Consider the following 26,777-nt stretch of genomic DNA (forward strand, 5'->3'; position numbering starts at 1 on the left):
ATATTTTTTTAAAACCCAGATAACTATATTTCAGTGAAATCTGAGGCAATCTGTACAACAGATGAAAATAGAGCTGCTGCTGTGGGAGGGGCAGACTCAGCCACCCTTCTACCTGGACAGCCACCCTGGAGGCGTCTGAGGAAGCCAGTTACAACCCTGCCCTGGACCACATCGTGACAGTCTCCTGGCAGAGCCTGGCTTGATGGCTTCTGGACTAAGTAGACAGAATCAAATTCCAAAAAGTGGTTAACATTTACATGTTAGAAGGTTGGGCAAGATAGGATTCATATAGATATCATTTAATTTTAACCAATTCATGAAAATTTGAGTCACCACCATCGAAAATAATTTCTACAGACAAAGAATTACAAAATTCTTAATTGCCCACAATCTGTAGGCAATAATTCTTTTATTCTGACATTTTGTCAGGTTTTTTTAAATATATTTTATTGATTTTTTACAGAGAGGAAGGGAGAGAGATAGAGAGTTAGAAACATCGATGAGAGAGAAACATCGATCAGCCGCCTCCTGCACATCTCCTACTGGGGATGTGCCCGGTTAGAAACATCGATGAGAGAGAAACATCGACCAGCTGCCTCCTGCATACTCCCTACTGGGGATGTGCCCGCAACCAAGGTACATGCCCTTGACCTGAATCGAACCTTGAGTCCACAGGCCAACGCTCTATCCACTGAGCCAAACCGGTTAGGGCATTTTGTCAGTTTTAATTTTCTCAAAGATTCATATTTTTTCCCTAAATTAAAAAAAATAGCTCAGTCTAATTTTTTTAGTGTTTCTAATAATTATATAATGAGTTATTCTCTATTGTCCTCAAAGATCTACTTTCATGTCAATGTATTATATCATTTTATTTCTCACTGGATATATAAAGTTTGGGCGTTGTCAAGTCTAAATTTAAAAATGGCATTACAAGTTTTTGTTCTTGACTGGCAACCCCGGGTTGGGTCAAATCATGGCAGCTTTGTGAGACTCGATCACTTAAAAGTAAGTCTTGCGGGACTCTGAGTTTCCAAGGCAGGGCTTAAGGGCTTTCCTTCTATCTGTCAGCATTTATTCAGCACTTAATGTGGTCTGACTGGCTTTTGATATAAGACATCACACTTAATCCAGATAACACCGCTGTGAAGATGTGCATATGAGGAAATGGGTATTGGAAAGGTCAACTCACTTGAAGTCTCAATGCAAACCCAGGTTATCCCGGCCCGAGCATTTGTGCTTATGCCACAGAGCATGTTTTCACATGCTCTAACCATCTAGGATTCTAGGACGCTCTAGAGCCGTTTACTTCTGTAGCTTCTCCCAAAGCCTGGTGTGGAACCATATGCAGTAGTTACACCATCACATATTTGCAAGAGACAACTTTTTTCTGAAGTTGGAGGAGCCATTGACATGTTAAGATTATTCTAAAACAGGTAATCATCTAAAATAATGCTTTTGAATGTATTGGATAATATCCAGTACAAATCTGGTTTCACCAGGTTTTTGCTGACATTACAGTCTCTATATTTTAAAATAGGAATAGCAAAGTATATTTGTGTGTTATATGTGTGAAGTTTTAATAGGAATTTGTTCCTTATTGCTTTAAGATTACTTTGGTGCAGAGCTGAAAACATGTTTCTTAAGTGTGTTTATATTTTTCTAGGCATGGTCCTTTCTGGTATGCACTTTAACTTTCCAAGTAGTTAAATTATTATATGTAGATTTATTATATTGATTAAAAATGGTTGAGAACCTAAATTAAAAAAAATCCAAATGAACAGTTGGAATTGCTAACAGTTCATGATCCAACCAGTTATAATAGAATAACGCTACATTCTTCTGTTGACTCAAGTCCAAAGAACAGGAAAGTTCTGGATCAGATGCAGCTGTTGTTTATAATGTTGTAGTTGGCTGACAAAAGTAAACTCATTTCTAAATTGTTGCACATTTTGTTCCTGAGATTTTAAAAGATTTTATGATCCTTTCCGCTAGTTACTTCTACTGAAGGTTGGTCCTCTATTTAGTTTCACAAATCTGGAAATAGCATTTACAAAACATTCGTAATTGCTGAAGGATAAATCAATTCTAGATGCCATTTAAAGTGGATGCACCTGGTTGGATTGTGAATGCTCGTACTTCACTTGTTTGTGATGTGTGATTAGGCATGAATTCAATGGCAAGCTGATGATTGACAGGTGTAGAACTGGGAATAAACACACACTTGCTGTAAGCTTCTGCACTGTTCCAGAATGGAAATTCTGAAGATGTCCTTTATCGTTGGCATTGTTTTGCATCACTGTTTTTTTTTTCTTTAAAAAGCCTAGGTAAGCAATAAAAAGTAGTTTAGTTTCTTTCCCCTAGAAACATCCCCAAACAACCAAAAAGATTGTTAAAACGAAAGACCTGCAAGGTTAAAACAAAAGGCTTGCAAATTATTTAAAGCAAAAGCAAAATCATTCCACTGAACATGAAGTGATGTTCGTGGCTACAAAACCACAAGACTCTTTTCTAAAGTGATATATATCACAATAAAATGCCCAAAGCAGTCCCCACCGGACAAGAAGGAAAGAGGCTGAAAGCCCGAATCAATGTTTAAAACGATGGGGGACGTTTCTGCACAGAGTTCCATTGTTGGCTACGTTTTTGTATTAGCAAAGTAGATAGAGGGGATGATAGGGAAACCACCGAGAATCTGCCTGCGCCTGTGCGGGGTTGTTGCTGCGGGTGTATGAGACCAGTTGGCACTTTACTCGGTAGAACTTCTTCCCGTGACATCCCACAGATGAGCTCTCTTTATCTTGGCGCTCTGGTCAGGGAGTGCTGATTCCTTGGTTTGGATTTTCACTCAAAGCCAAGATACAGGTGGGCCAGAGGCTACACAGGGCAGGAACCTCGTGGACCTAAGGAGGAGATGGCAACAGGAAAGCAGAGAATTCCTTGGATTTCAACCCAGAATAATTGAGGGGAGACACCACCTCAGAACTGGGCTTCCTCCAGCATCCTGCCCAACTTTTGCTTTGCATTTTGTTTTACTTCATTTTGATCAAGTTCCTCTTTATAAGCAGTGGGGTCAGTCATCCACATTCCACAGAAGGTTTCTGACGAGGTCATCAGTAACCTTGAAGGTGTTTGAAAGGGCGAGGGCTACGCCCTCCATCTTGCCCCGAATCCTCCATTTTTGGGCAGAGCCATGTGCTCAGCAAAGAGCTGCTTTCCGGAAGAAGCCCAAGCCTCTGCTAGCCACACCTAGGATTTCTTTAAGCTAACCAATGATAATCAAGGGAGATGTGCGCCATAGATATGACCACATCCTGTGTAACGAGACACCGACTTGCGCCTGGCCAATCGGCAGGGCCCATGGTCCCCTCTCCTCCCCTTACTCCACCCCCCTATAAAACTCCTCTTCCCACCCCGCTAGCCCTCTCTCTGCCACTTGGCTTGCCGTGCGTCGGTGAGTGTGGTCAGGGAGCCGAACTAGTTCGAATAAAGACTCTTTTGCTTTTGCATCGGACTCGGCTGGCTCCCTTGTGGGCTTTTGAGGATCTTGAAATCTGGGCATAACAGTGTTAACCTCTCTCTTGTTTTCTCAATTAGACTATGCAGTGTATTTAACTATCTTTCACCATCAACCTCTGCTGCTGATCCAGTGCTTTACAGTATGCCTCCTCCCAGCAACCCAGGGAAAAACATATTATTTATTATCCCTACTTTCAAGTGAGGAAATTGAGCACAGAGGTGAATGGCACAGGTAGTCAAGGGGAGAACGCATGACTGAGTTTCGTGTTCTCTGCACAGGGCTTGGCCTGCTCTTATTGCCTCTGAACTTTGAAACGGGAGTTATTTGAATGACAAAACCCATTACTTTCTCTGCACAGTGTCTTCTTTTTGGTTTACAAGGGTTCGAAGAGCAGGTTACAGGATTTTATGATAGGGTTTCTTTATTGCTGGCAGTTGCTGTCTATATTCTGTGACATTCTTTACATTCTAGTAACTTCTGGAGAGAATTTAATAGGAGTAAAGTGAGATGCCTGGAGACTTCGGTTTCATAGCTGCTAGAGGGAGTGTTTGGCTCCTCAAAACAGAACTCAGATCTCAGATCTTTAACTCTGTCGGAGGCATTCTGAATGTTGGCTTTCGAAAGTTAGGTTCAAAAGACTTCATTCATCTACGGTGCATTTCCTCAAATCCATAAGTAACTGCATTTGTTTTCTCTGGAGTTCAAAGTTTTCTTTATTTACCTCCTTTCCTTTCCTTCTGAGTCTTGAACTTTGGAACTCCCCACAAATCTCCCTAATGTTCTTTCGTTAGGGCTCCATTTTCTTCCCTGTAAGTACAACAGAGAGACTGACACATTCGCTAGGATGTTTGCGCACCATTACAAATGGAGAAAAACAGTTGTGTGATTTCTCTTGCATTAATTAGCTGGCTTCATGAAAACAGATGTTTTCAGGGTGCCAAACAGTATCCTTTTAAAAAGCCTCAAACTGAGAAACATCAATGTTTTCCTCTCTCTCTCCCTCTCCCTTCCTCTCTCTCTCAAAAATCAATAAACAGTAAAAATAACAGAATGTGTTAAACATAAGGAAACTTTAAGAAGTGACTCCATCATCATTAGTTATGCAGTTATTACACTGAGCTCTAATGTAATGGTGCCCTGAGGACTGGGAGACCATTAGGATTGTTGGCCTCACATTGAAGGAACCCCCGCCACCACCCCCCCCATGACTCTGTATTTTTTGTTTCTGTATAAATTTGGTTTTTCCAGAGAAAAAGGAGGGAGGGAGGGAGGGAGGAGGGAGGACAGGAAGTGGGGAGGGAAGCAGGGAGAGGAAGAGACAGAGATTTATTTTAAGGCAGTGGTTCTCAACCTTGGCTGCACATTAGAATCACCTGGGAATCTTTCTAAAATCCTGATTTCTGGGCCTCATCCTCCGGAAATTCTGTTTCTTTGTTATGGGGTGGGGCCACAACATTAGTAACAAAGAAACAGAATTTCCGGAGGATGAGGCTCAGAAATCAGGATTTTAGAAAGATTCCCAGGTGATTCTAATGTGCAGCCAAGGTTGAGAACCACTGTTTTAAGGAATCAATTTTGGCAGTTGTGGCGGTTTGGCTAGTCCAAAATCTGCAGGGTAGGCTGGCAGGTGGTAGATCCAGGAAAGAGTTACAGTTCAAGTCCAAAGGCAGTCTGTCTGCATTATAGGATTGTATACCTGAAACCTATATAATTTTATTAACCAATGTCACCCCAATAAATTCAATTTTTAAAAAAGGCAGTCTGCTGGCAGAATTTCCTCTTCTTAGGAGGTCTAACTTTTTCTGTTAAAGCCTACAACTGATTGGATGAGGCCCACCACATTATGGAGGGTAATCTGCTTTCCTCAAAGTCTACTGACTTAAAATGTTCATCTCATCTAAATATACCTTTAGAGAAATGTTTTTGAAATCTAGAAGAATGTTTGCCCAAATATCTGGATACTGTGGCCTAGCCAAGTTAACACATAAAATGAACTATCACCATTTCTATCTGTTTTTATATAGTTTTCCTGTCTCTTCCTTAATGGTCAAGCTGTCATATGACATTTCTTGCAGCTGAAAATGTAAATTTTCTGAACACCCCATTCCACATCTTCCACTTTGCTGTGTCATATGCTAAGAAGCCAGTAGCCCAGGTTTCTTAATTACCTTTTAAAATAAGAGACTCATCAAGATGAGAGGCACTCACTCTCCAAACAAAGGGCATGAGCTTTAGTAAATAAACTGGATGTTGTTTTCACCCCTCCCTGTTTTTTTGACTGATGGTTCTCAATTGTGGTTGAGCCAGCAAGACTGGTGGTTCCCCAGTGAGTCTTTTCAAAACTGTTTAAGGGTGATGTTGCCTCTGGGCCACAGTAAACAAACAACATCAAGAGGACTGCTAGTTTGGGGGTTCTGTTCACTAATATTTTTTTTTCTTTTTCTTTTTCAATTCAATGTGTTAGCAGTGCAATTAAAGTCTAAATAGATAATGAGACTTGCCGGATGTTGTGACAAGGTTCATTTCCAAGGAAGACTAGAGGGGTCTTTTTGTGTGTCTTTTTCTGTTTGTTTAATTGGGGTGTTAAGGACTTTAAGCTCCCTAGTGCATTGAGGTCAGGCCTGAGCTTTAAAACGGGGACCCAGAAGGGAGACACCTCTCCCTGGTCCCTTAAATTACGGAAACAACCTCCACGATCTGAAACTCAGCCCACTTTTCACAAGTGCCCACCTCCTGCTGTGAGAAGCCCCTCGAGGACGTCTCATCTAGACTCTGGAGAAGCTGGTGCAGCTAGCACAACCATGTGGGATTTAGGTCTTACTGCCAGTTGCAGGAAACGTTTGGGAGGGACATTGTGCACGTCCGAGTCATCCGTACAGGACAGCTCACTGTGAGTCCCATATTCACGCACCCCGTGGCTCTCTCTGCAGATGGCGTGATCAACCTGAGCATTCCCATCGTGCTGCCTGTCTCTGCGGACGACAAGACGCGGCTGGAAGGGTGCAGCAAGATCGTCCTCACACACGGCGGACGGAGGGTGGCTATCTTACAAGACCCTGAATTCTATGAACATAGAAAAGAGGAGCGCTGCGCCCGGGTGTGGGGGACAACATGTGCAAAACATCCCCATATCAAGGTAAGTTGCCAAAACTTCCCGAAGGACTTAGAAAAACTAGAGTTAGATGGAAGAATGCATTTCCAAGGGAGGTTTTTCAGGCTTTTCCTTGGAGGTCTTTTTAGAAAGGGGCAGAGAAATGTCTTTTATTTGGAGGGCTGGTCTAAATGAGCTCTTGTGTCCTTGGCTCCTGTGATGTCTGGGTCCCTCAGCTGAGTGGGAAACAACTGGGCCGGGAGATAGTTTAGTCTAGTAGCGTCATAAGGAACTGTAGCTATGCACCAAACCGACATTCACAAGGGAAGTCAATTTCTTCCTACAGAATGGGTCCAGCCGGTCACTGGGAAGAGACTCAGAGTTCATGCTCTGTGGCCAGGGCGGAGGTGAGGGACATCCTTTCAGTAAACAAAAATCAGTGCAGATATTGGCAGAGTTTCCAGAGGGAACATACCACATTTTCATCACCGGATATTTTTTAGATTGAAAAATGTACTCATCTGATTAGGATCATTTCAAGTTTCTCCCGCCTAAAGGCAAAACAGACTAAACCTCCTCAGATTCCCTCACAACTTTGGTTTGATGGGTGGGAGTGGAGGATATTATGGAATTGCTAGAGGTGGTTCATTTCCCATAAAGGAAAAATATGTGAAATTGAATACAAAAAGCATTCCTCCATCCAATATTAAAACATTAGGGTTGACATTTTAAAAGATTGGACTTGTCTAATTCTGTTGCCGGGGTAACTACTTTTCAGAAGTTACAGAATAGAGAGCAATTTGAGGCCCAGGAGACTTTAAAAAGCACATCTTCCCTCTGGGCCTCAGTTTCTTCATTTATAAAAGGAGGGATCCAGACTCAAAATAACTCCAAGATCTTTTTCAGCACCAAGACCCTGCAAAATGTTTAAATAAATCTGTTCCAATCTGTTGGGAAAACATGTTTTTATTTTTTTACCTGAAATGTCGCAAGATAGGAAGGGCTTTTTCAAGGCCACTGGTGGCAGCCTCTGATGGACAAGGTCAGTTGGCTGCAAAGCAGCTTTTCATTTGTTGGACCCAACTCTCCACCCTGCAGATAAGCAACTTCAATCTTGTTTTTAAAATAGTTTTATTGACTTTTCACCTTTTTAAAAATATGTTTTTATTGATTTGAGAGAGAGAGAAAGGAAGAGGGAGGGAGGAGAGAGAGAGAGAGAGAGAGAGAGAGAGAGAAACATCAGTGTGAGAGAGAAACATCGATTGGTTGCCTTGCGCACACACCCTGGCCAGGGATTGAACCTGAAACCTGGGCATGTGCCCTGACAGGAAATTGAACTGGCAACCTCAGTGCATGGAATGACACTGAGCCACACTGAGCCAGGGCAATCCTCTCTACTAGTAAACTTCATGCACATCCATCTCAAAGCCATTCAAACAGTTTCTCTCCCAGAGGCTGGCAGACTGTCCTGTAAATTGCTAGACTGAGAGCTATTTGAGGAATTCTGCTTTGGGCCTTCATTATGCCTCATGGCAATCATATAGATTTGTGATCTCATCTTCACTCAGTGACCTAAGGAATAGTTGCTTGTCGTCAGGCCAGTTCAGGTCGTTCTACTTTGGGCCTGACGTCCACATACACATGATTAGCATTAAAAGGAAAAAAGCAACAGCAGCACACCAACCAACCAAACAAACAGAACCTACGGAATTATTCCTTTTCATCTTATCTTGCAACATGTGTTGGCAGTTGGAGCTCAGAATTTCTTAGAAGCCAGGGAGAGTGGTGATGAAACTGTGACCTTGACATTATAGTCAGTGACTCTGTACCATTGGGTTATTAGAGGAACTCTGCAAACATTCCCGGTGAGCTAGCTAATGGTGAGAAATGGGCCATGGATAACCAGACAGAGAAAGACACTCACCTGTAAATACTACATTTGGAGTGCTGAAGGTGTGTTTACCAGACACACAACACATGGGTTTTATTGGGAAAGAAACTCTTCGCGTTGTATTTTGTAGCACCTTGAAATTCACAGTAATACTTAATCATGTGTTTTTTTTAAAAAACAACACACCAAATCTTCCAAAAGTAATTTCGTCTAAAAGTAATCATAGGTCTTCTTATATTTCCATGTGGCACTGGGAATGATAGTTACATGGAACATGGTCTGCCTCTATTGCATTGCTCCTCATTGAAGTCACCTTGACCTTCCATTCAAGTCATCCCCAACCTCTCTTTCAAGTCACTAACACGGAACCATGTCACATGATCTCAGATGAAATCATGAGGAGGAGCAGGTGAAACTTATAAAAATAGTGCTGGGAGGAGCCCTGTTGCCTTTAATCCATGGCTCTCAACGCTTCTCTAGACAGTAATTATTTCCCACAATGCTCTTGTGAAGTAGTCCCCTTTTATAGACGTGGAAACCAGGAGAACAGAGTGTGACTTCCCTTTAGCTTTTCAGTGAAGACCATATAGTCAATTCGACCAACAGAATCATCTGGGGAGCTTAAAAAATTACCCATGGCTGGATCCCACCCTCACAGATTTTGGTTGCCTTGGGGTCAGTTCTGGGTGTTGGGGGTAAAAGTTGCCTGTAATTCTAATGTACCACGAAGGTTGAGAACCACTGCATTAGATAATTATCCAGAGCTCTGTCCTGTATGGCTCCCTGTGGAGATTTCCTGCAAGCACCTTGCACTCAACATGTGCAACTCTCCCCAAACCTGTTCCCTTTCCTGTGTCCCCCCACTCAGGGGGCAGCTCCACCATCCAAATGTTGGCCATGTCCCAAACCTGGGTGTCATTCTTACTTCTATCTTCTCCTGTGTTCATGCAGTCACCAATCCTGATGTTTCTGCCTCTTGTGTTGCTTGAATTTCTGTTTCGGCCTGTGCCAGGACATTTCATTTCTTCCCTCTTACCTTATTCCTCTCTGATTCTGATCCTTTCTCCATTTTTTGGCTACAGCAAACTATTCAAGCTTTACTTAGGAATTATTCGTAAAGATCATATGACTTCATACTGTCTCTTACCACCACCACTCAACATATCATCTTCTCACCACTCAACCTCACCACTCAACATCCTCTTTCTTACTTTAGCATATGCTAGTCTAGGGGTGGGCAAATGTTTTGACTCGAGGGCCACAATGGGTTCTTAAACTGGACCGGAGGGCCGGAACAAAAGCATGGATGGAGTGTTTGTGTGAACTAATATAAATTCAAAGTAAACATCATTACATAAAAGGGTACGGGTTTGTTTTTTTTTTAGTTTTATTCATTTCAAACGGGCCGGATCAGGCCCGCGGGCCGAAGTTTGCCCACGGCTGTGCTAGTTCCTCAACCTAGGACACTTGTTCCTTCACCCCTGCCTCCTCACCGTATTTGTTACTCCTTTCCCCTTTAAGAAGTTGGCCTTACTCCCATGACCCATGAGCCTGACTGGGTGTCCCTTCTTTGTCCTCCCAGAACACTTTGTGTTCCAGAGTCCTTTGCCCATGTCCTGTTCCACAGTATTGTTGCCCATTTACTCTTCTGGCAATCCACTCAGACTGCCAAACCATGAGATCGGGGACCACATCTTGATTTATCTTATTCACCATCAACTCCCTAGCAGCAAGCCCAGGCCCTGGCACAGAGGAAGTGCTGACTGGGTGGAGGATGGGTGGAGGATGCCTCTGAAGGCAGTGCAGAAATAGCACCATGGAGACCACTGATGAGGGGCAGTGGTGCAGTGGGAAGAGCCTGGTTTGGAGGAGTCCTAGATTTGGGTCCTAGCTGACAGCTCTTTGCACTTGAACTCTTTGCACAGTTCCTCTCTGTGAAACTGCCTTCTCTGGAAATGAGGACGAGTCCATGTGATTTACAGGTTCCTTACAGCCCCAGAATTCCATTACAATAGATATCACACAAATGAGTATATATTGTCCACTTGTGTCACATGTTATTTTTTCTTCTCAATTCTGTTCTCTGAACCCCTTTTTCTGAACTCTCCATTTCTCCCCTTCCTTCTGCTTTCTTTCTCTCCTCTCCTTTCCCTTTTTCATTCTGACCTCTGCACCTTCCTGTCCTCAGCTGCTCCTCTCCTGATTTGCATATTCCCTCTTCCTCTCCAGGTTCTTTCTTTCAAGTCTTCCTCTACTTGCCCTCTTGGAGCCGGTTCACATTTCGCAATCTTCATCCTAGTGTTTGAGGTCATCCTCTCCTCCTCTTTGCATTTCTGCTCTCTGGATTCTGAGACTAATTACCCTTTCACTACTTCACTAGCCTTTCTTAAAGCCTGTTACTCATTCCTGTGTGTGTGTGCAGTTCTGCAAATCTCTAGCTCTGTGTGGTTCCAGGCCTGTCTTTGGCAAGAGGTGGGGACTTAATAGAAAATTAGGCAGAGCCAGTTTTGGGGACCATTGAATCACCCTGGGGAGTGACCATTGGTTCAACACCCCCTTATGAATGGAATCAGTGTAGGGTGGACCCCTAGCGTCCAAAATGAATTACTACACTCCCAGGGATTTGGGGGTCTTAAATCTTTCAAAAGTTTATAGTCTAACTTAAGCAATGAGGAGAAAGTAAATGTATAGGTGTAGGCATTTGAAAATATTCCTAAGTGATTTTCCTGAGCACAGAGTTTAGGGGCCATGAAAACATAACCAAATCCCTTGCACAACCCCCCTCTCTCTACCTAGGGCTTCTCAGCCACAGCACTATTGACATTTGGGCTGGGAATTATTTGTTGTGGGGCTGTCCTAGGCAATGCAGGATACTGAGTAGCACCTCTGGCCTCTACATACTAGATGCCAATAGCACAACTTCCCCATCCCGGTTGTGACAGTTAAAATTGTCTTCAGATATTGTCAAAACCACTCATTGTTGAAAATCATGGTTCTATTCTAACCCCACATTCCCTGAACGGCTCCCCCCCTCAATGCTTGAGGATGGACACTGGCTCTAAGTTGGCACTGGTTTTATTGCAGTATACTTGTTTATTGAAACAACAAAGGTTGTCATGTTTTTCTTTTTTTGTGAGTTTATTGAGATGTAATTGACATATAACACTGTGTAAGTTTAAGATATACAATGTAGCCCTGACCAGTTTGGCTCAGTGGCTAGAGCGTCTGTCTGTGGACTGAAGAGTCCCAGGCTCAATTCCGGTCAAGGGCATGTACCTTGGTTGCAGGCACATCTCTAGTGGGGGGTGTGCAGGAGGCAGCTGATCGATGTTTCTCTCTCATGGATGTTTCTAACTCTCTATCCCTCTCCCTTCCTCTCTGTAAAAAATCAAAAAAAAAATATATATATATATTTTAAAAAGATATACAATTTAAAACCATGGTTAGATGCCACAAAGCATGTGGTGATGCCTAGCCATGCCTGTTGTCAGGCCCAAGGACCTCATCTGTCCATCCCTGTCGAAGGGAGTGCTAACCTTTGCTCCTTTCATCCAACACTATAATGGTTGCCTTTTTCATTACTTTGACCATTCCTCACACCACTCTCACACCTCACATTTGTGGGTCCCACAGTAGAAATACAAAAGAAGCCCACATATCATCTTTAAAAGTTATATATCCAATGAATTTAAATATTTTTATCTTTCTACCTTGACAGCTATGCTTGATAACAATCTGGAAGGCCAGGTTCAAATTCAGGCACCTTGATTCTGCTGGAATACGGTCGTGTGGAGAGCCAGCTCTTAGCCTGGAGCCGAGCAGTCCATCTCTTCTGTGCTTGGCTTGTCCCATGTCATCATGGCCCTCTGGGTCTGCCTATTTTGTTTCTGTTTGAATTTCTAACATGGAAAGTAATGCTACCTATAACGCGAGTAAACTAACTTATTGGGGGTTCTCAATAAATTTTCAGAGTGGAAAGGGATTGAGAGACCCAAAAGTTTGATAAATACCATGCGGGAATTGCTGAAGCGTTCAAGGTAGTCAGTGCTAACCCAAGATTGGTCCACGAAGAGAAAAATTTTCAGGTATACAGAAGTCCATATTAATGACTAATTCTAAATAACTGTCTTTCTAGATGGTGATGGAAAGTGGGGACTGGCTGGTTGGTGGAGACCTTCAGGTGCTGGAGAGAATAAAGTGGAACGATGGGCTGGACCAGTACCGCCTGACACCTCTGGAGCTCAAGCAGAAATGTAAAGAGATGAATGCTGGTACGTAGGCTGGCTCGGATGCATTTCTACCCCTTACCACCCTCTGATGACCGAATTAAGGGTATCAGCAACAGCACGTTTATAGTTTAAAAAAGCCGGAAACATCTACTGGTATGTCTGTTGATACAGGAACAGTTTACAAAGTTGAACTACATCCACACACTGGAACACTATCCAGCAGTTAAAAATATGCACCGACACAGAAAGATACCCAAAGTGTGTTTATTAAGCGAAAAAGCACCTTGCAGAACCATATAATAATTCTGAAAAACAAAATAAAATATGATGATGGTTTTTAAAACCCGAAGCTCTTTCTGTGTCTGGAAGCAGCAGTCTGGCAGCGAGAACCAGGCTGCCTGCTGACAGCAGCAGCTGCCTCTGGGGTGGAACTGGACCAACGGGAGGGAAGATTTTCACGTCACATATTTTGAAAAAGATGGAGAAAAAACAATAAGGTTATGGGTGATTTTTATATTTTTGACTTTTCTGTATCTACCAACTTTTCCATAATGGCTATATATTATTTCATAACCAGAAAGAAAAAGTAAGGCTCTCAGGTATCCATCACTAAGTCAGGTAGTTTTGAAGTTTCCCTTAAAGAGAAGATTTGAAATTATATCGCTCGATTGTTGAGACCTTGCAGGGGCCCCAGGAAATGTCCCTCATTATGCCCCCGCCGCCCCAACTCCAGGGAAGTGAGACCGGAGCAGGGACTGATGACTGCAGTGGGCACCTGCCTGAGCCTGGTTTGCTGCAGAAGTCCTGCCAACAAACGCTTTCATTTCTACATCAGCTCTCCCTCTCAGGCTTCCTGCCTCTGCGCCCTGTCCCCGTGTAAATAGTCTGACCTTGGCACCTTTGGAGGAACACCCCACAGGCCCAGGTGGATTCTCCAGCTGATTATCAAAAACAAGCAGCTCTAACGAATGCACTGAACAATACACACAGCTGCATCTTTCTGTTCCTGCAGACAGGCCACACTGCATTTCTCTGACCTTGGCCCGTTGTCTTGCCCAGATGCGGTGTTTGCCTTCCAGTTGCGCAATCCTGTGCACAACGGCCACGCTCTGTTGATGCAGGACACCCGCCGCCGCCTCCTGCAGAGGGACTACAAGCACCCGGTCCTCCTGCTCCACCCTCTGGGCGGCTGGACCAAGGATGACGACGTGCCCCTGGACTGGCGGATGAAGCAGCACGCAGCGGTGCTCGAGGAAGGGGTCCTGGATCCCAAGTCAACCATCGTCGCCATCTTCCCATCTCCCATGCTGTATGCTGGCCCCACAGAGGTGAGCGGTACCCTGGGCTGGGCCATGGGACTCAGACGTGCAGGCTCAAACTTGACTTAAAGAGCAAATGAGTCTCTGTGATCTTCCTTTGTCATGAGTAGATTCTAAAATCTTCTGATCTCTCTTCTTTATCCAACCGACCTATATTTCCATGTAGTGCATATAAAAGTGCTAGAAAGATCAAATCAAACCTGTCAGACACCACCTTTGAGAACATGGAAGTTGGCATGTAAATGAGGTAGATCATACAACTTAACTGGGTTATAGGGCAAGTTGTGTCTAACCCAATATTCAGTTTCTGAAGTCCCAGTGACTCTGAGTCTCCAATCTCTGTGAGCTACGTTAGAAGTGCACGGAGAATATGTCCCTCTCAACACACAGCGAGCCTATCAGAGACCTCTGTCCCACGGCACCACTGGTGTAGTGGATTTGAACAAGTTTGCAGGAAGTGTGATGAATTGAAAGGATCTCAACCTTTTGGAATGTCCCAGAGTTTAACAAATTAAATCTCTTTAACCAGATCAAAGTTCCAGGCCTCCTACTTCTCCTCTCCACCCTCTCTGTTTCTATCTGAGCTTTAAAGAAGACAGTTCATTTTGAAATCCCGTTGCTGTGTTGAACTGGAGTCAATGCATATGAAAGGTAATTGGCTCATTCTTGACAGTCAGAAAAGAGACACTGGAGCTTGTAATTTCCTTAACTGTGATTTATTCTGAATAGAGAAGGACTGGAGGGTAAAATCCACACAGTTCTGTAAAGCAGTGAGATCTGAGTTTTCCTGGTCTGCTAGCTTTGGAGAGATGAGGAAATAGAACCTCAGCTTTTAAGAGGGGGATTCTTATCTTTAAAGCCCCTATCCCACCCAACATAACCAAACAGATGAAGAGAGTGGAGTCTTGGACACATCACTGACTCTCTTGCACTTATTAGTGGGCCAACATTACTGACTTACCTTTAAAGCAGAATAAAGGTGTGTAAAAGGAACCACAGAATTGGCCAAGGATAACCAGCAAGTCCCTTACCTGATGTTTCCTAGGTCCAGTGGCACTGCAGGGCCCGGATGGTTGCGGGGGCCAACTTCTACATTGTGGGCCGGGACCCTGCAGGCATGCCCCACCCAGAGACCAAGAAAGACCTGTATGAGCCCACTCACGGGGGCAAGGTCCTGAGCATGGCCCCTGGCCTCACCTCTGTGGAAATCATTCCGTTCCGAGTGGCTGCCTACAACAAAGCCAAAAAAGCCATGGACTTCTATGATCCCAAAAGGTAGGTTTTCAAAGGAAAATTCGGTTTTTGTTTTTAATCTTTATTGTTGAGAGTATTTCAAATGTCCCCCTTTTTACCCCTCCCCCCTCCCTGTTCCCGGCCTGCCCCGGGCCTTTACCATCATGTTTATGTCCATAGGTAAGATCTTTGGTTAATCTCTTCCTGCCTCCCCTCCCCACTTACCTCTTAGATTTATCAGTGTGTTCCATGCTTCCATGCCTCTGATTCTGTTATTCACCAGTTTATTTTATTCATTAGATTGTTCATTTATTTTGATTTTTAGATTCAATTATTGATAGATATGTATTGCCATTTTGTTGTTCGTATTTTTTTAAAATATATTTTTATTGATTTTTGATACCTTTCAACATTTCATGTAATATTGGTTTGGTGGTGGTGAACTCCTTTAGCTTTTTCTTGTCTGTGAAGCTCTTTATCTGACCCTCAATTTTTTTTCTTTAAAATTTTATTTTATATTTTAAAAAATATTTGTATTGATTTCAGAGAAGAAAGGAGAGGGAGAGAGAAAGAGAAACATCAATGATGAGAATCACTGATTGGCTGCCCCCAAATGCCTCCCCACAGGGAATCGAGCCTGCAACCCAGGCATGTGCCCTTGAAGAGGAATCAAACCAGGGATCTCTTGGTTCATAGGTCGACGCTCAACCACTGAGCCATACCCGCTGGGCCAGAAAAATCTTCTTTTTTCTTTTTATTGATTTTAGAGAGGAAGGAAGAGGGAGAGAGAGAAACATCAATGATGAGAAAGAATCATTGATCGGCCGCCTCCTGAAAGCCCCACACTGGGGATTGAGCCTGCAACCCAGGCATGTGCCCTGAATGGGAATCGAACCGTGGCCTCCTGGTCCATAGGTGGATGCTCAAGCACTGAACCACGCCGGCTGGGGCAGAAGAACCTTTTAATGGGCATTATGAGGCACTAATCATACTCAGAGCACACAGAAGTAGGCAGAGCAATACAAGACACTTCCGTGAACAGAGTAGACACAGTACATATTGAATGGATAGCTGCATTATGTCCCCTTCTTCTGCAAGTTCCTTTACTGAAGAATTAACGAATTGCCATTTAAGAAGGTGCAGCATTTTACAGAAGGAAAAATAAGGTGTTCTCAGAACCCACAAGCTACTCCAGGAATCTTTAAGGAAGATGTTATTTACCTACACAGAGTTCTTTGTTCCTATCCTGTGACAGGCACAACGAGTTTGACTTCATCTCAGGAACCCGCATGAGGAAGCTGGCCCGGGAAGGAGAGAACCCCCCAGACGGCTTCATGGCCCCCAAAGCATGGAAAGTCCTGACAGATTACTACAGGTCCCTGGAGAAGAGCAGCTAAATGCCCTCGGCTCCAGCTTCTTTCTCAAGTGCTTTTTGATTCCCTTTTCTATTTTTGTGATTAGATGCTTTGAATCCAATTGTTTCTCAATGACTGATTTTAGTGGTTGATAATGAGGTAATAATTGTCTAAAATTTAGAGTCAACTTCAATATATAAAAGTCAAACTGAAGACCAAATCTTAGCAGGTTAACAGAAATATTACCATCATTTTAGAATGAAGTTAATTGTATTGTCTACTGCATCTGAACAGGTATGTCCTAGGTTTCTTAAAGCTCTGACCATGTGTCTAGTTTACTTGCCAAAAAGGAAAGCACGTTTTCCAGCTTAAGTTTTACCAACCTACCCTCTACCAATGTTACACACAAGAATAAATCAGATGGGCAGCCTCTTCTATACAACAAAATAATTTCTCACCCTGAATGAGATGTGGCTCACATCAAGATTCTTCCCAATATTTCTCCTCACGTCGTATACAGCCCTACTGCCCAATCTCTTAGGTGCTGAAGTTTGATCTGACTGGAGAATATGTGAAAATGTGAATTTACTCTCAGAGATCTATGCAACCTACTTCTGCCATGAAAGTTCTATTAACTAATAAGAGAAGTCTTAATGCATTTCCGTGAATAATATAACTCCAGTGAAACCGTGTCCTGTCATTAAATAGCATAGAGTGCTTTGATGAGATTTCCACCCAGGAAATACTGTGGAAAGTTACTTTTTCTCCTCTATGAAGAGGCTATGCCTTTACACTGTAGCAGCAGCTGCTATAACTGAAAACCATTCGTGTCATCAGATTACTGAGCTGCTAAAACTGGAAAAGACCACATCGAAGGCAACCCTGTCCCCTGACAGGTGACCAAACTAAGACAAAGTGTGAGCACATGCTTGGTGAGCTGCTGGGCATGGCAGCAAAAACAGAATATTGGCATAATCAGGAAGTACTGGTGGTACTGAATGAGCACCCAGGCCACGTGACTCCCTCTCTGAACTCGGTCTATACTGTACAATACAGGAGCCAGGTCTGATTCCCCTCAACTGCTTAGTGAAGCTCCTTAAATAGAGGGCACTTACAAAGCAGCCTTCTTGGACGCTGAAAGGTTGAGTTTTTAAAACTCAGCTGATCTTATTGCAGTTTTTTAAAAAAAAAAGGAAACTTTTTTCCAAAGACTTATTGCTGGTTCTGAGACATCCAGCCCCTCTGATGGCTTTACTTCCTGGGAGGCAATCTTTTTATACTTTATGTGTAATTCCTTGTGCTAAGGGATATATGAAGAAACAGTACCTTTTGTACATGGGTCTCTCTGGAAGAGACTTAAACTGGAAAGAGAAAACTGTGATTTTTTAAATATTCTGTTATTTTCTTAAATGCTAATCTTAGCTAATGAAAGTTCTTTTGAGAATAATATACAACAGTCACAACGAAGTGTAACTGACTCTTTAATAATAGAGTGCCTATATTCACCTAATTGGAGGTACTCATAATTGCCTTTTAAAAAAAACAGCATATTTATTGAAAACATGAGACAGGATATAGTGCCTTAACCCATATAGTTTGTGATTTTTAAATATATTTATAACTGTTCTTCTGCTCTAATACCACACAGTGCAAATAACTATTTGTATGTACAACTGATGCTTGTCCTCATGTTAATAAATTTCTCAAAATAAATGTCGGGGCTTCTCGGCCTGTAACACTGTGTGTGGATTGACCACATGACTGTTGAGGGCTCGGTGACTTCAAATAATTGGAAACAGCAGCAACTCTTTTAGACCATAATTACGAGGCTGGTGGTCCTTACCCACGTCATTTCAAGAACTGCTCTAGATGGGTGTGACACAAGCACTAGTGATGTTTTCAGAGGTGACCGGGTTTCTTACGGACCTCTCCCCAGGATTTCATTGCCTGAGGATCCGAAATGAATTTTTTTAACTTGCTCCCTTTTTCTCAAAGTGCCCGCAAGTTTTACCAGTGGGGTTGGAAGCAGTTGTGCTCGTCTGCAGTAACTCCCATACCTCCACTGACTTCAGCAATTGCTACTTCTGTATGCAAAAAGGATACCTGTTTCCACGCCTACTTTCAGGGCCTCCAGAAGGCTTGCATTTTGGTTCTCTTCCTCCTTCAGCCCCCAGCCCCCTTTCTGTCCTGAAGGCTTAATGAAAATGACTGCTGCTGGTCCTCACTACAATAAAACTGGTGTCACTTGTCCCCCCTCCCTTTTCCTCCCCAGATCCCTACTTGTTGGCTCCTAGTGACAATTAGTAGGACAAAGTAGGGCAGGAAATGTGTAAGTTCATGAAGATATAAGTGATGCCAAGGGAGTATGCCAAACTGTACAGGGTAGTGTGAAAAAGTCCTGGAAAGGCATGTATAAACCATTCAGTCAGATATTGGTAGACTTATAAATATTATCAACACTTGAATCAGGCCACAAGATTTCTTTCCAACCACATTCCTTGTAAGAAGAAACAACTCTTGGCTACTTGAGAACAGCAGAGTTCGTTTTTTCCCCATCTTCCTCCTTTCTATCACCTAACTTTTAGGTCAAGCACAGGTATGTCATAAGGAAATGAGATGGTCACCAGAGCAGTCAACAGTTCTTATATCTGAAGGTTTGAAGGAACAATAGTGCAACGATAGCTAGCGAGGCACACACCATTGTGTTCCATTTCAGTTCCAAGTGTTGCATGCCAGTAATGACTTCAGTATGCTTGGCTTGGGTTTTAAAACTGAGCTGCCATACTTCACAAATCTGTGTCTTTGATGCCCACACCAGAATTCACATTCATTGCAATTGTATTTCAAAGCACAAAAGCTTACAACTAATGTGTGCTCAGGCAGATTTATAACTAAATATTAGACAATCACAAAAACATTCCCAGTTCAGTGTTTCAGTAATGAGACCTTTATGAGCTATCTATAATAATAAAAGCATACTATGCTAATTAGACCTGATGGCCAAACAGCAGAACAACCGCCCGGATGACCTTCTGGATGAAGCCGGGCACTGCGGCTGTGAGGGCTGAGCCCCTGGCACGAATTTCGTGCATCGGGCCTCTAGTTGAGTTATAATAGTGTAAATTTTACACCAATGTTATTGAGGATATTTTGTTTTACTTTCATTGTTAAATGGTTTCTTGTAGCTTTTATCTCGTTTGTATCTAGCTCCTATACATCTTAATACAATTTCATGAACATGTCTTAGAATTTTCACCTACACATGTAAGGAGAGCTTTAACTTGAGGGGAGGGAGGGAAATGTAAAGGGGAATAAGAGGTACAAACTCCCAGTCATAAATAAATAAGTTATGGGGATGTAATGTATAGCACAAGGGAATACAGACTATTGCAATAACTGTACAGTGACAGATAGTTACTAGATTTGTCATGGTGATTAATTCGTAACGTATATAAATGTTAAATAACTGTGTTGTACACCTGAAATTCATAATATTGCATCTCAACTATACTTTAATAAAAAAAGAAGGCCTTTCCCAATGTTTATCACTTAGGGAAAAAGCATTTTCTCAAGTCAGAAACTCTAAGCAAAATAATAATAAAGTCTCCTCAATTACTTTAAGGCATTAAGGTGCTTCAAGGAGTCTTAATTGCTGGGATTAGTGTATTTCTCTAACTTCATTTGATGATTAAAACTATGATAAATTTAATAACTACTACTGGATATTCTGAACTTAAGGGAAGAAAAATAGAAAGGACCTGAGAAGGAATATATCACACCTTATTTTTTTATCAATAAGTCATAAGATTAAAATTATTACTGAAATTCTTACTAAAACAAAAATAATGATTAGATACCAGTATATAAGCTACAGAAGTGTGAATGCTGCACAGCAAGATAAAACCAGTCCGAGGGCAAGTTTTATAAACCAAAACCACCCAGAAAATTTTACATAACTGAAAAAGACCAAGCCATAAGTAGAGAAAAATCAATTAAGAGGGACCTCTTTATTACACATTTATAAAATAATAGTATAATTATTAAAAATGGAGACTATATTTTTTTGGTATCTTGTGTTTTGCATTCAATTTTTCAATCATCTTCACAATTTTTCAAAACTTGATTTTTGTTATCCAAAGTGTTACCCCAGAACCTATACCCCACCCACCAAAGCACAACTGAAGAACCAACTATTCAGCAGGTTCTAATGAGTCTCAAAAAGTTACTCCAATAATGCACAAATAAAGATTGAAAGTTTTCAAAGAAATACAATAAAAACAAAAACATAAAGAGCATAATTTAATCTTCCTGATGATTCAGAAGGTTCCTCTGTCACAGTGTGCCATGCTCCTCATGCTGTGTGTTTAAGTGCCGTAACAGAATTCTAATTAGTTAAATTGTGGACAAAAAAATGTTTCGCTGACATGTTAGCACACACAGCCTCACGTGACTATAGATACAATATGGGAATTTTGATGTGTGTATATTTGTACTAACTGGGGCACAATTTATAATATGCTACGAAAACTTTAAATTTCAGTTACAAAATGAGTATTTTTAAGTATATTTAGTAACAGCTACTTGTTTTAAATTATCATTTTATTTTTGATGACCAAATTATATTTGACCATAAATAAAGAACACATAACTATAAAATAACATTAAAAAATCATGGTTACAACAGAACTAGGCAACATTAGATGAAGAAAGGGGAAGTCACGTACATGTGTTGTATGGCACTGAGGTTTTTCTAAGCTATTCTTTTGAATGTCTTTCAATCACCTTTACGTATATCAATTTATAAATGTCTCTACTCAGTGTGCTTGTGGAAAGGTGAAATTGGTGTTGATCACGCAACTGCCTGAAAACCATTCAATGCTGATCTCTGAACAAGTATTATACGGTTATCCTGACAACCATAATAACTAAGCCACATCTAAGTATTCATATGTGGCTGACTCCAACTGTTCAACTTCAGAGAATGCTCAACTTTAAAAAAAGCTGAAACAAGTGACAACTGAAAATGGCTGAATCGCTGTACCTTCTAGACACAACCATCAATCTTAGTTTTGCTATATAGCATTTAGTACTTTTTGATTCAGTAGTTGGGGGTAAAAAAAAGTTTCTGTATTCAAACATATCTACAGAATGTCAATATAAAATGTGTGACTATATACATTCAATACACACACACGCTCACATATCTAGAAAGCAGCACTTAACCACATCTCCATTTCTCACTAGTGACTCAATGACTCACCTGTCACTTTAAGATAAGCTTAGATGTAATAAGGCTGCAACATATGGCTAAAGAGGCCAAACACAAGCACCCACACGCAGGCTTGGTTAAATTGTTCCTCCTCATGATTTTTGACAAGTGGCAATACCATTTATAGAACAACCATGTCTCAATAACTTAGAATTCAGAGTATAAAACCAGTGTCATTCAACTCCCTCACTGTGTAAGAACACCATTCCTTCCGTTCTATTTCCACTAATGATAACAGGGCACACCCAACCAGGCTGCCCTGACCTGCACAAATGACGTTTACTCTTAATCTAGACAAACGTGTGTTAAAACATTCTGAAACGCTGCATCCTTCGACTTCTTCATCTTTTCAATCGCCCGATGCAGGTCTTGTTGTTGCACAGGCCGAATTTCATCTTCATCATGGCTAAAATGCAAATACAAAACCACCAGATATTAAAAAACTTTAGAATATACCTTCCTAAAAGTTTTTTACCATGATTAAGAAATAATCTCTTTCCCAACCAAGACCCTAAAGACAACCACAATTAAAAGCTTCATGCGAACTTTTTCAGGAGCTGTCTATGCATTACAAGTCTTAGACTGAGGTTTTTAAAAAGCACTGACTGCTAAAAGGTAGAAAGCTAAAATGGCTGGCTATAAACATTATAGCTGTGGTAACTAAAATCAAATACTTCACACTAAGAATATGAGTACAGAATATTACCATATGGTGAAAATGTTCTATAAAGGTGTGCCAATTTGCCAAAGTGGAAATGTTAATTCCAATCAAGGAGTCAAACATAGTCCCATCAAAATTGGAATTAAAAAGTAGCTTTCCTACAGATATAATTCATGTATATGTTTAGCTTTTGACACTAAAATAAATTCTTTGCTATTAATAAAACCAACTAATCAAGGTTCTTCCAACTTCAATAATAAGAAAAACACAGTATATAATGTCTCCTTTGTAACTTACGGACACTTAGGAAAAACCATTTGGGAAAAAGTTTTAAGATCATCCAAGTCTACTGGTCAGATTTTTCACATTGAAATATTAAAATTTTCACGGCTTTGAGGACAGTAGGGAAACTTTCATTATTAATGTAATTTTATTTAAGCAAAATTTGTAAGTTATTTTCTTTTTCTCCTCTTAATCTTATTTATAAGAATAAAAAGCTTTGGCATGTAGATTGGCTACAGGGGTCAAAAGTATTCCCAACTTTAGTGCTAGAGCAGTTGGAGCAATAAATAAATGGGAGTTGCTCTCTGCATGATAGGAGTCAAGGGAACACTGAAGAAAGGTCCAGGATTAGTGCATACCTAGCTAGGGTTAACAGGGTAGCTTTCATGCAAACCTTTCTATACCAAGAGCAGCTTTTTCTTCTGTGGCAATGCACTATAATTAAACACAATACATGAGGTAAATCCAGGTCACTTGGAATGAAAGCCTCAGGGGCATGAGGAAAAAAGACAGAAACAGAGGGTAAGAGCTGGAGAACTCATTCAACACAAGCCCCAAAGTCCACTAGCTTGCCAGAGTCATAGAAATTCTTCGTTAAGAAGAGGTTGATACTTGGCCCTGGCCAGTTTGGCTCAGTGGGTAGAGCATCGGCCTGTGGACTGAAGGGTTCCAGGTTCCATTGGAGTCAAGGACATGTACCTCAGCTGCAGGCTCAATCCCTGGCCCTGGTCAGGGCATGTGTGGGAGGCAGCCAACTGATGTGTCTCTCTCTCACATCGATGTTTCTCTCTGTTTCTCCCCCTCCCTTCAACTCTCTCTAAAAGTCAATGGAAAGATATCCTTGGGTGAGGATTGAAAAAGAAGTTTGATACTTTGAACAGGGGTTTAGAATGCGGAGTTATACTGGCTCAGGGCAAGTAGCCTTTTGGAAAACTTCCCAAGGACATAGTTCATCAGAGCTGAGCTGCCAGTTCAGCAGTATCTGTGCTGGAATAAGGTTGGTACAAAACTGGTTTCTCAAGCTCATACTTTGAAACTGGTTTCAAGTACAATTTGCTGCAATGACAAATGGTTTATTTGTTTAGTAAATATATTATTATTAAGAAGTTGAAATCTCATTTACATGTAAAATTTCTGGAACACAAGGTACTATTATCATATAAAATGAAATTTAGGAATTTAAGACACAAAGCAATCCAGGAACACTAGAGGACCCTGTTTTCTTAGTGAAGATGGGCAAACCTAAGTTTCTGTCAGCTTTCTGTGACCAGACCATGGATTTTCAGTATAAATTTAGCTTTTTATCACTACCTCTTCATTTTAGACTCTCAAAACACCCCTCCCCCACAATCATCTTCAGAACTCACCTTTAAAAAAAGACAATACAGTTGGGGAGATTGTTAATTCCAATTTACCTTTTATTCCATATGCAGAGTTCATATTACAAAGCAAAATAAGAGAAACTAACCTAAAAGCTCTAAAAGGATTTGGTAAATATTAGAGATCAACTCTATACACACATACCTTTCCTCTGATGTAGAATTGACATATTCCCTGACACAGAGGAGGGCAGCATCTCTGCACATCTCTTTCAGGTCACTTCCTGAAAACCCATCAGTTTCCTGGGCAACTTCTAGCAGGTCCACATGCCTGTCCACCTTAGACAAATAGGTATAAAACACACTTAAAAAACAAACATAAAATATATTGCAAAAGATATATCCAAATACTCAGACATAAAGAATGGTAAGCCCTAACCAGTTTGGCTCATTGGATAGAGCGTCGGCCTGTGGACTCAAGGGTCCCGGGTTCAATTCCGGTCAAGGGCATGTACCTTGGTTGTGGGTACATCCCCTGTGGGGAGTGTGCAGGAGGCGGATGGTTGATGTTTCTCTCTCATTAATGTTTCTAACTATCTCTCTCCCTTCCTCTCTGTAAAAAATCAATAAAATATATGGGAAAAAATGTTTTTTGAAAAAAGGATGGTAAGCATATTGGAACAGCATGGAAAGAGAATGATTTAAAGAGTATTTTCAGTTTTAACTATAAAAGCTTAAAATTTAAAATCTAATTTTCATTGAGTGTCATTATGACCAATAAGTCTCAGTAGATATATCATGGTGTGATAGTGAAAAAAAACATTCAAACAATGCTGGAATCCCTTCAGTAGTTCTTAGAAGGGTCCCAAGTTAATACTTTTCTATAGTCAACATATTTAGCAAACAGCCTACATTATTTAAGTCCCAAATCCATTACAAAAAATATATTCCATTGAAATACTCTCATATCCTTTGGTATTCTATTACCTCACCATTAATTCAACACTTATAGTCTTTGCTCTCCAACATAAGTTTATATAGTCAAACCAATTAAGTGACTGTACTGGCACATAATAGACTTGGGTTAATATAATCATACCAAATGTATACATAGATGGAGAGGGAAAAAAAGCAAGAAAAGTTATAATAATTACCATCTATTAAATGATTATGTGTCATTCACTTTACATGTATTATTCTCATTTAATCCTGTCAGGTAAGTATTCTCATATTCATTTTCAGAGAATAGTGAGATCTGGAAAGGTTAAGTAAATTGCCCAAGGTCACACCATTGCCAAAGCCAGATTTGAACACAATGTAGCAGAGATCTAGCTATATTTCCCCCCCACAGAGCTAACCATTTGTCTTAAGGCTTACTTTTCCCCATTGATTTGAAATGCTACATTTACTAGTTACTAAATTCCCATTTGTTTTTGTGGAAGACCCAAGGTTAACACATTGTGCACCAGTAGTTTTACTGCTGGCTTTACCCAGTGGCCAGATAAATTTCTATTGAACGAGTACAGAAAACGTTTTATAAAGGATCATACTTTAAAAAGACGCTAGCTTGTAAGAACATGTATTAGTAACTTCAAAATCAATGGGTATTTAATTTTAAGGCGCGCCTTTAACATTTATGTAAAACACTGTAACATGAAAACACGAGAATGCTCGTGATCCGCTCGCAATGTGTTAAGTAAGAAGATCAAATTTACACAAGGCCGAGAGACTTGGAGTTGAGAGGGCATGGGGTCTATTGTCAGCCCTGCAGCTGTGACCTCACATGACAGTGTTCTAATTCCTAAAGGTGGGGGCTAAAGAGAAATCACACATATTCTTTGATTTAAAAAAAAAAGTGAACTTAGAAGGTAGGTGGGAGGCAAAGAGTAATGATGAGCAAAGAAAAATAGTAAGCATATAGATAAATCTATCTAGATTTTACTACATCAACTAATAATTTGGGGTAAAGAAACCACATAGAACTAATATGCTAGCCAATAAGAAAATGTAATACACCAGGGACACCTACGTTAAGGCATTTTAAAGTCTTAAAATTATAGTACTGAAAAGAGGGCGCACTTATTAACTTGTACTTTAAGCATACATGTAAAAGAGAATTGAAGGGTGCCACTAAAAGAGAATGTGTCACTTCTAAAGCAGCAGAGGAAAGGGGAAAAGAGGAATAAAGAATATAAGGGCGACACTAAAGAGCACAGGGTGGGGTGTGGTACGTGGAGGGAAAGCAAAGAAAAAGCATGATACATGGAAGGAAAGAATGAATCTAAATTTATGAGTAATCATAATACAAACAGACTAAACCAGACTGTCAAAAGACAAGATTAGGCTGCACAAAAAAAGAAAAAAAGGAAAAAAAAAGTGTAGCCTAGTGTGGCTCAGTGGATGAGCACTGACCCATGAACCAGGAGGTCACGGTTCAATTCCAGGTCAGGGCAAGTGCCCAGGATGCAGGTTAGATCCCCAGTGTGGGACATGCAGGAGGCAGCTGATCAATGATTCTCTCTCATCATTGATGTTTCTATCTCCCTTTCCCTTCCTCTCTCTGAAATCAATAAAAATATATTTAAAAATAAATAAATAAATAAATAGAAGG

General features: G+C 41.1%; 2 protein-coding genes across 3 annotated transcripts in view; one reads left to right on the forward strand and one right to left on the reverse strand.

Annotated features, from left to right (window-relative positions):
- PAPSS2 (3'-phosphoadenosine 5'-phosphosulfate synthase 2) overlaps window positions 1-18,348 on the forward strand; it is a 50,792-nt gene extending 32,444 nt beyond the window's left edge. The window contains exons 8-12 of the mRNA XM_015558821.1: window positions 6,448-6,653; window positions 12,635-12,770; window positions 13,788-14,056; window positions 15,093-15,322; window positions 16,536-18,348. Coding sequence (XP_015414307.1) covers window positions 6,448-6,653; window positions 12,635-12,770; window positions 13,788-14,056; window positions 15,093-15,322; window positions 16,536-16,677 — 983 coding nt within the window. The 3' untranslated portion in view covers window positions 16,678-18,348. The remainder of the gene's footprint in view (window positions 1-6,447; window positions 6,654-12,634; window positions 12,771-13,787; window positions 14,057-15,092; window positions 15,323-16,535) is intronic.
- A 2,275-nt stretch (window positions 18,349-20,623) lies between these two features.
- ATAD1 (ATPase family, AAA domain containing 1) overlaps window positions 20,624-26,777 on the reverse strand; it is a 30,435-nt gene continuing 24,281 nt past the window's right edge. For both annotated transcript variants that reach the window (XM_006755850.2, XM_015558827.1), the window contains exons 9-10: window positions 24,372-24,505; window positions 20,624-22,310 (exon numbers count right to left, since the gene is read on the reverse strand). In XM_006755850.2, the coding sequence (XP_006755913.1) occupies window positions 22,190-22,310; window positions 24,372-24,505 (255 nt within the window). In that variant the 3' untranslated portion in view covers window positions 20,624-22,189. The remainder of the gene's footprint in view (window positions 22,311-24,371; window positions 24,506-26,777) is intronic.

This window comes from Myotis davidii, unplaced genomic scaffold, assembly GCF_000327345.1.
Source record: "Myotis davidii unplaced genomic scaffold, ASM32734v1 scaffold933, whole genome shotgun sequence".
In the NCBI taxonomy this organism is placed as follows: Eukaryota; Metazoa; Chordata; class Mammalia; order Chiroptera; family Vespertilionidae; genus Myotis; species Myotis davidii.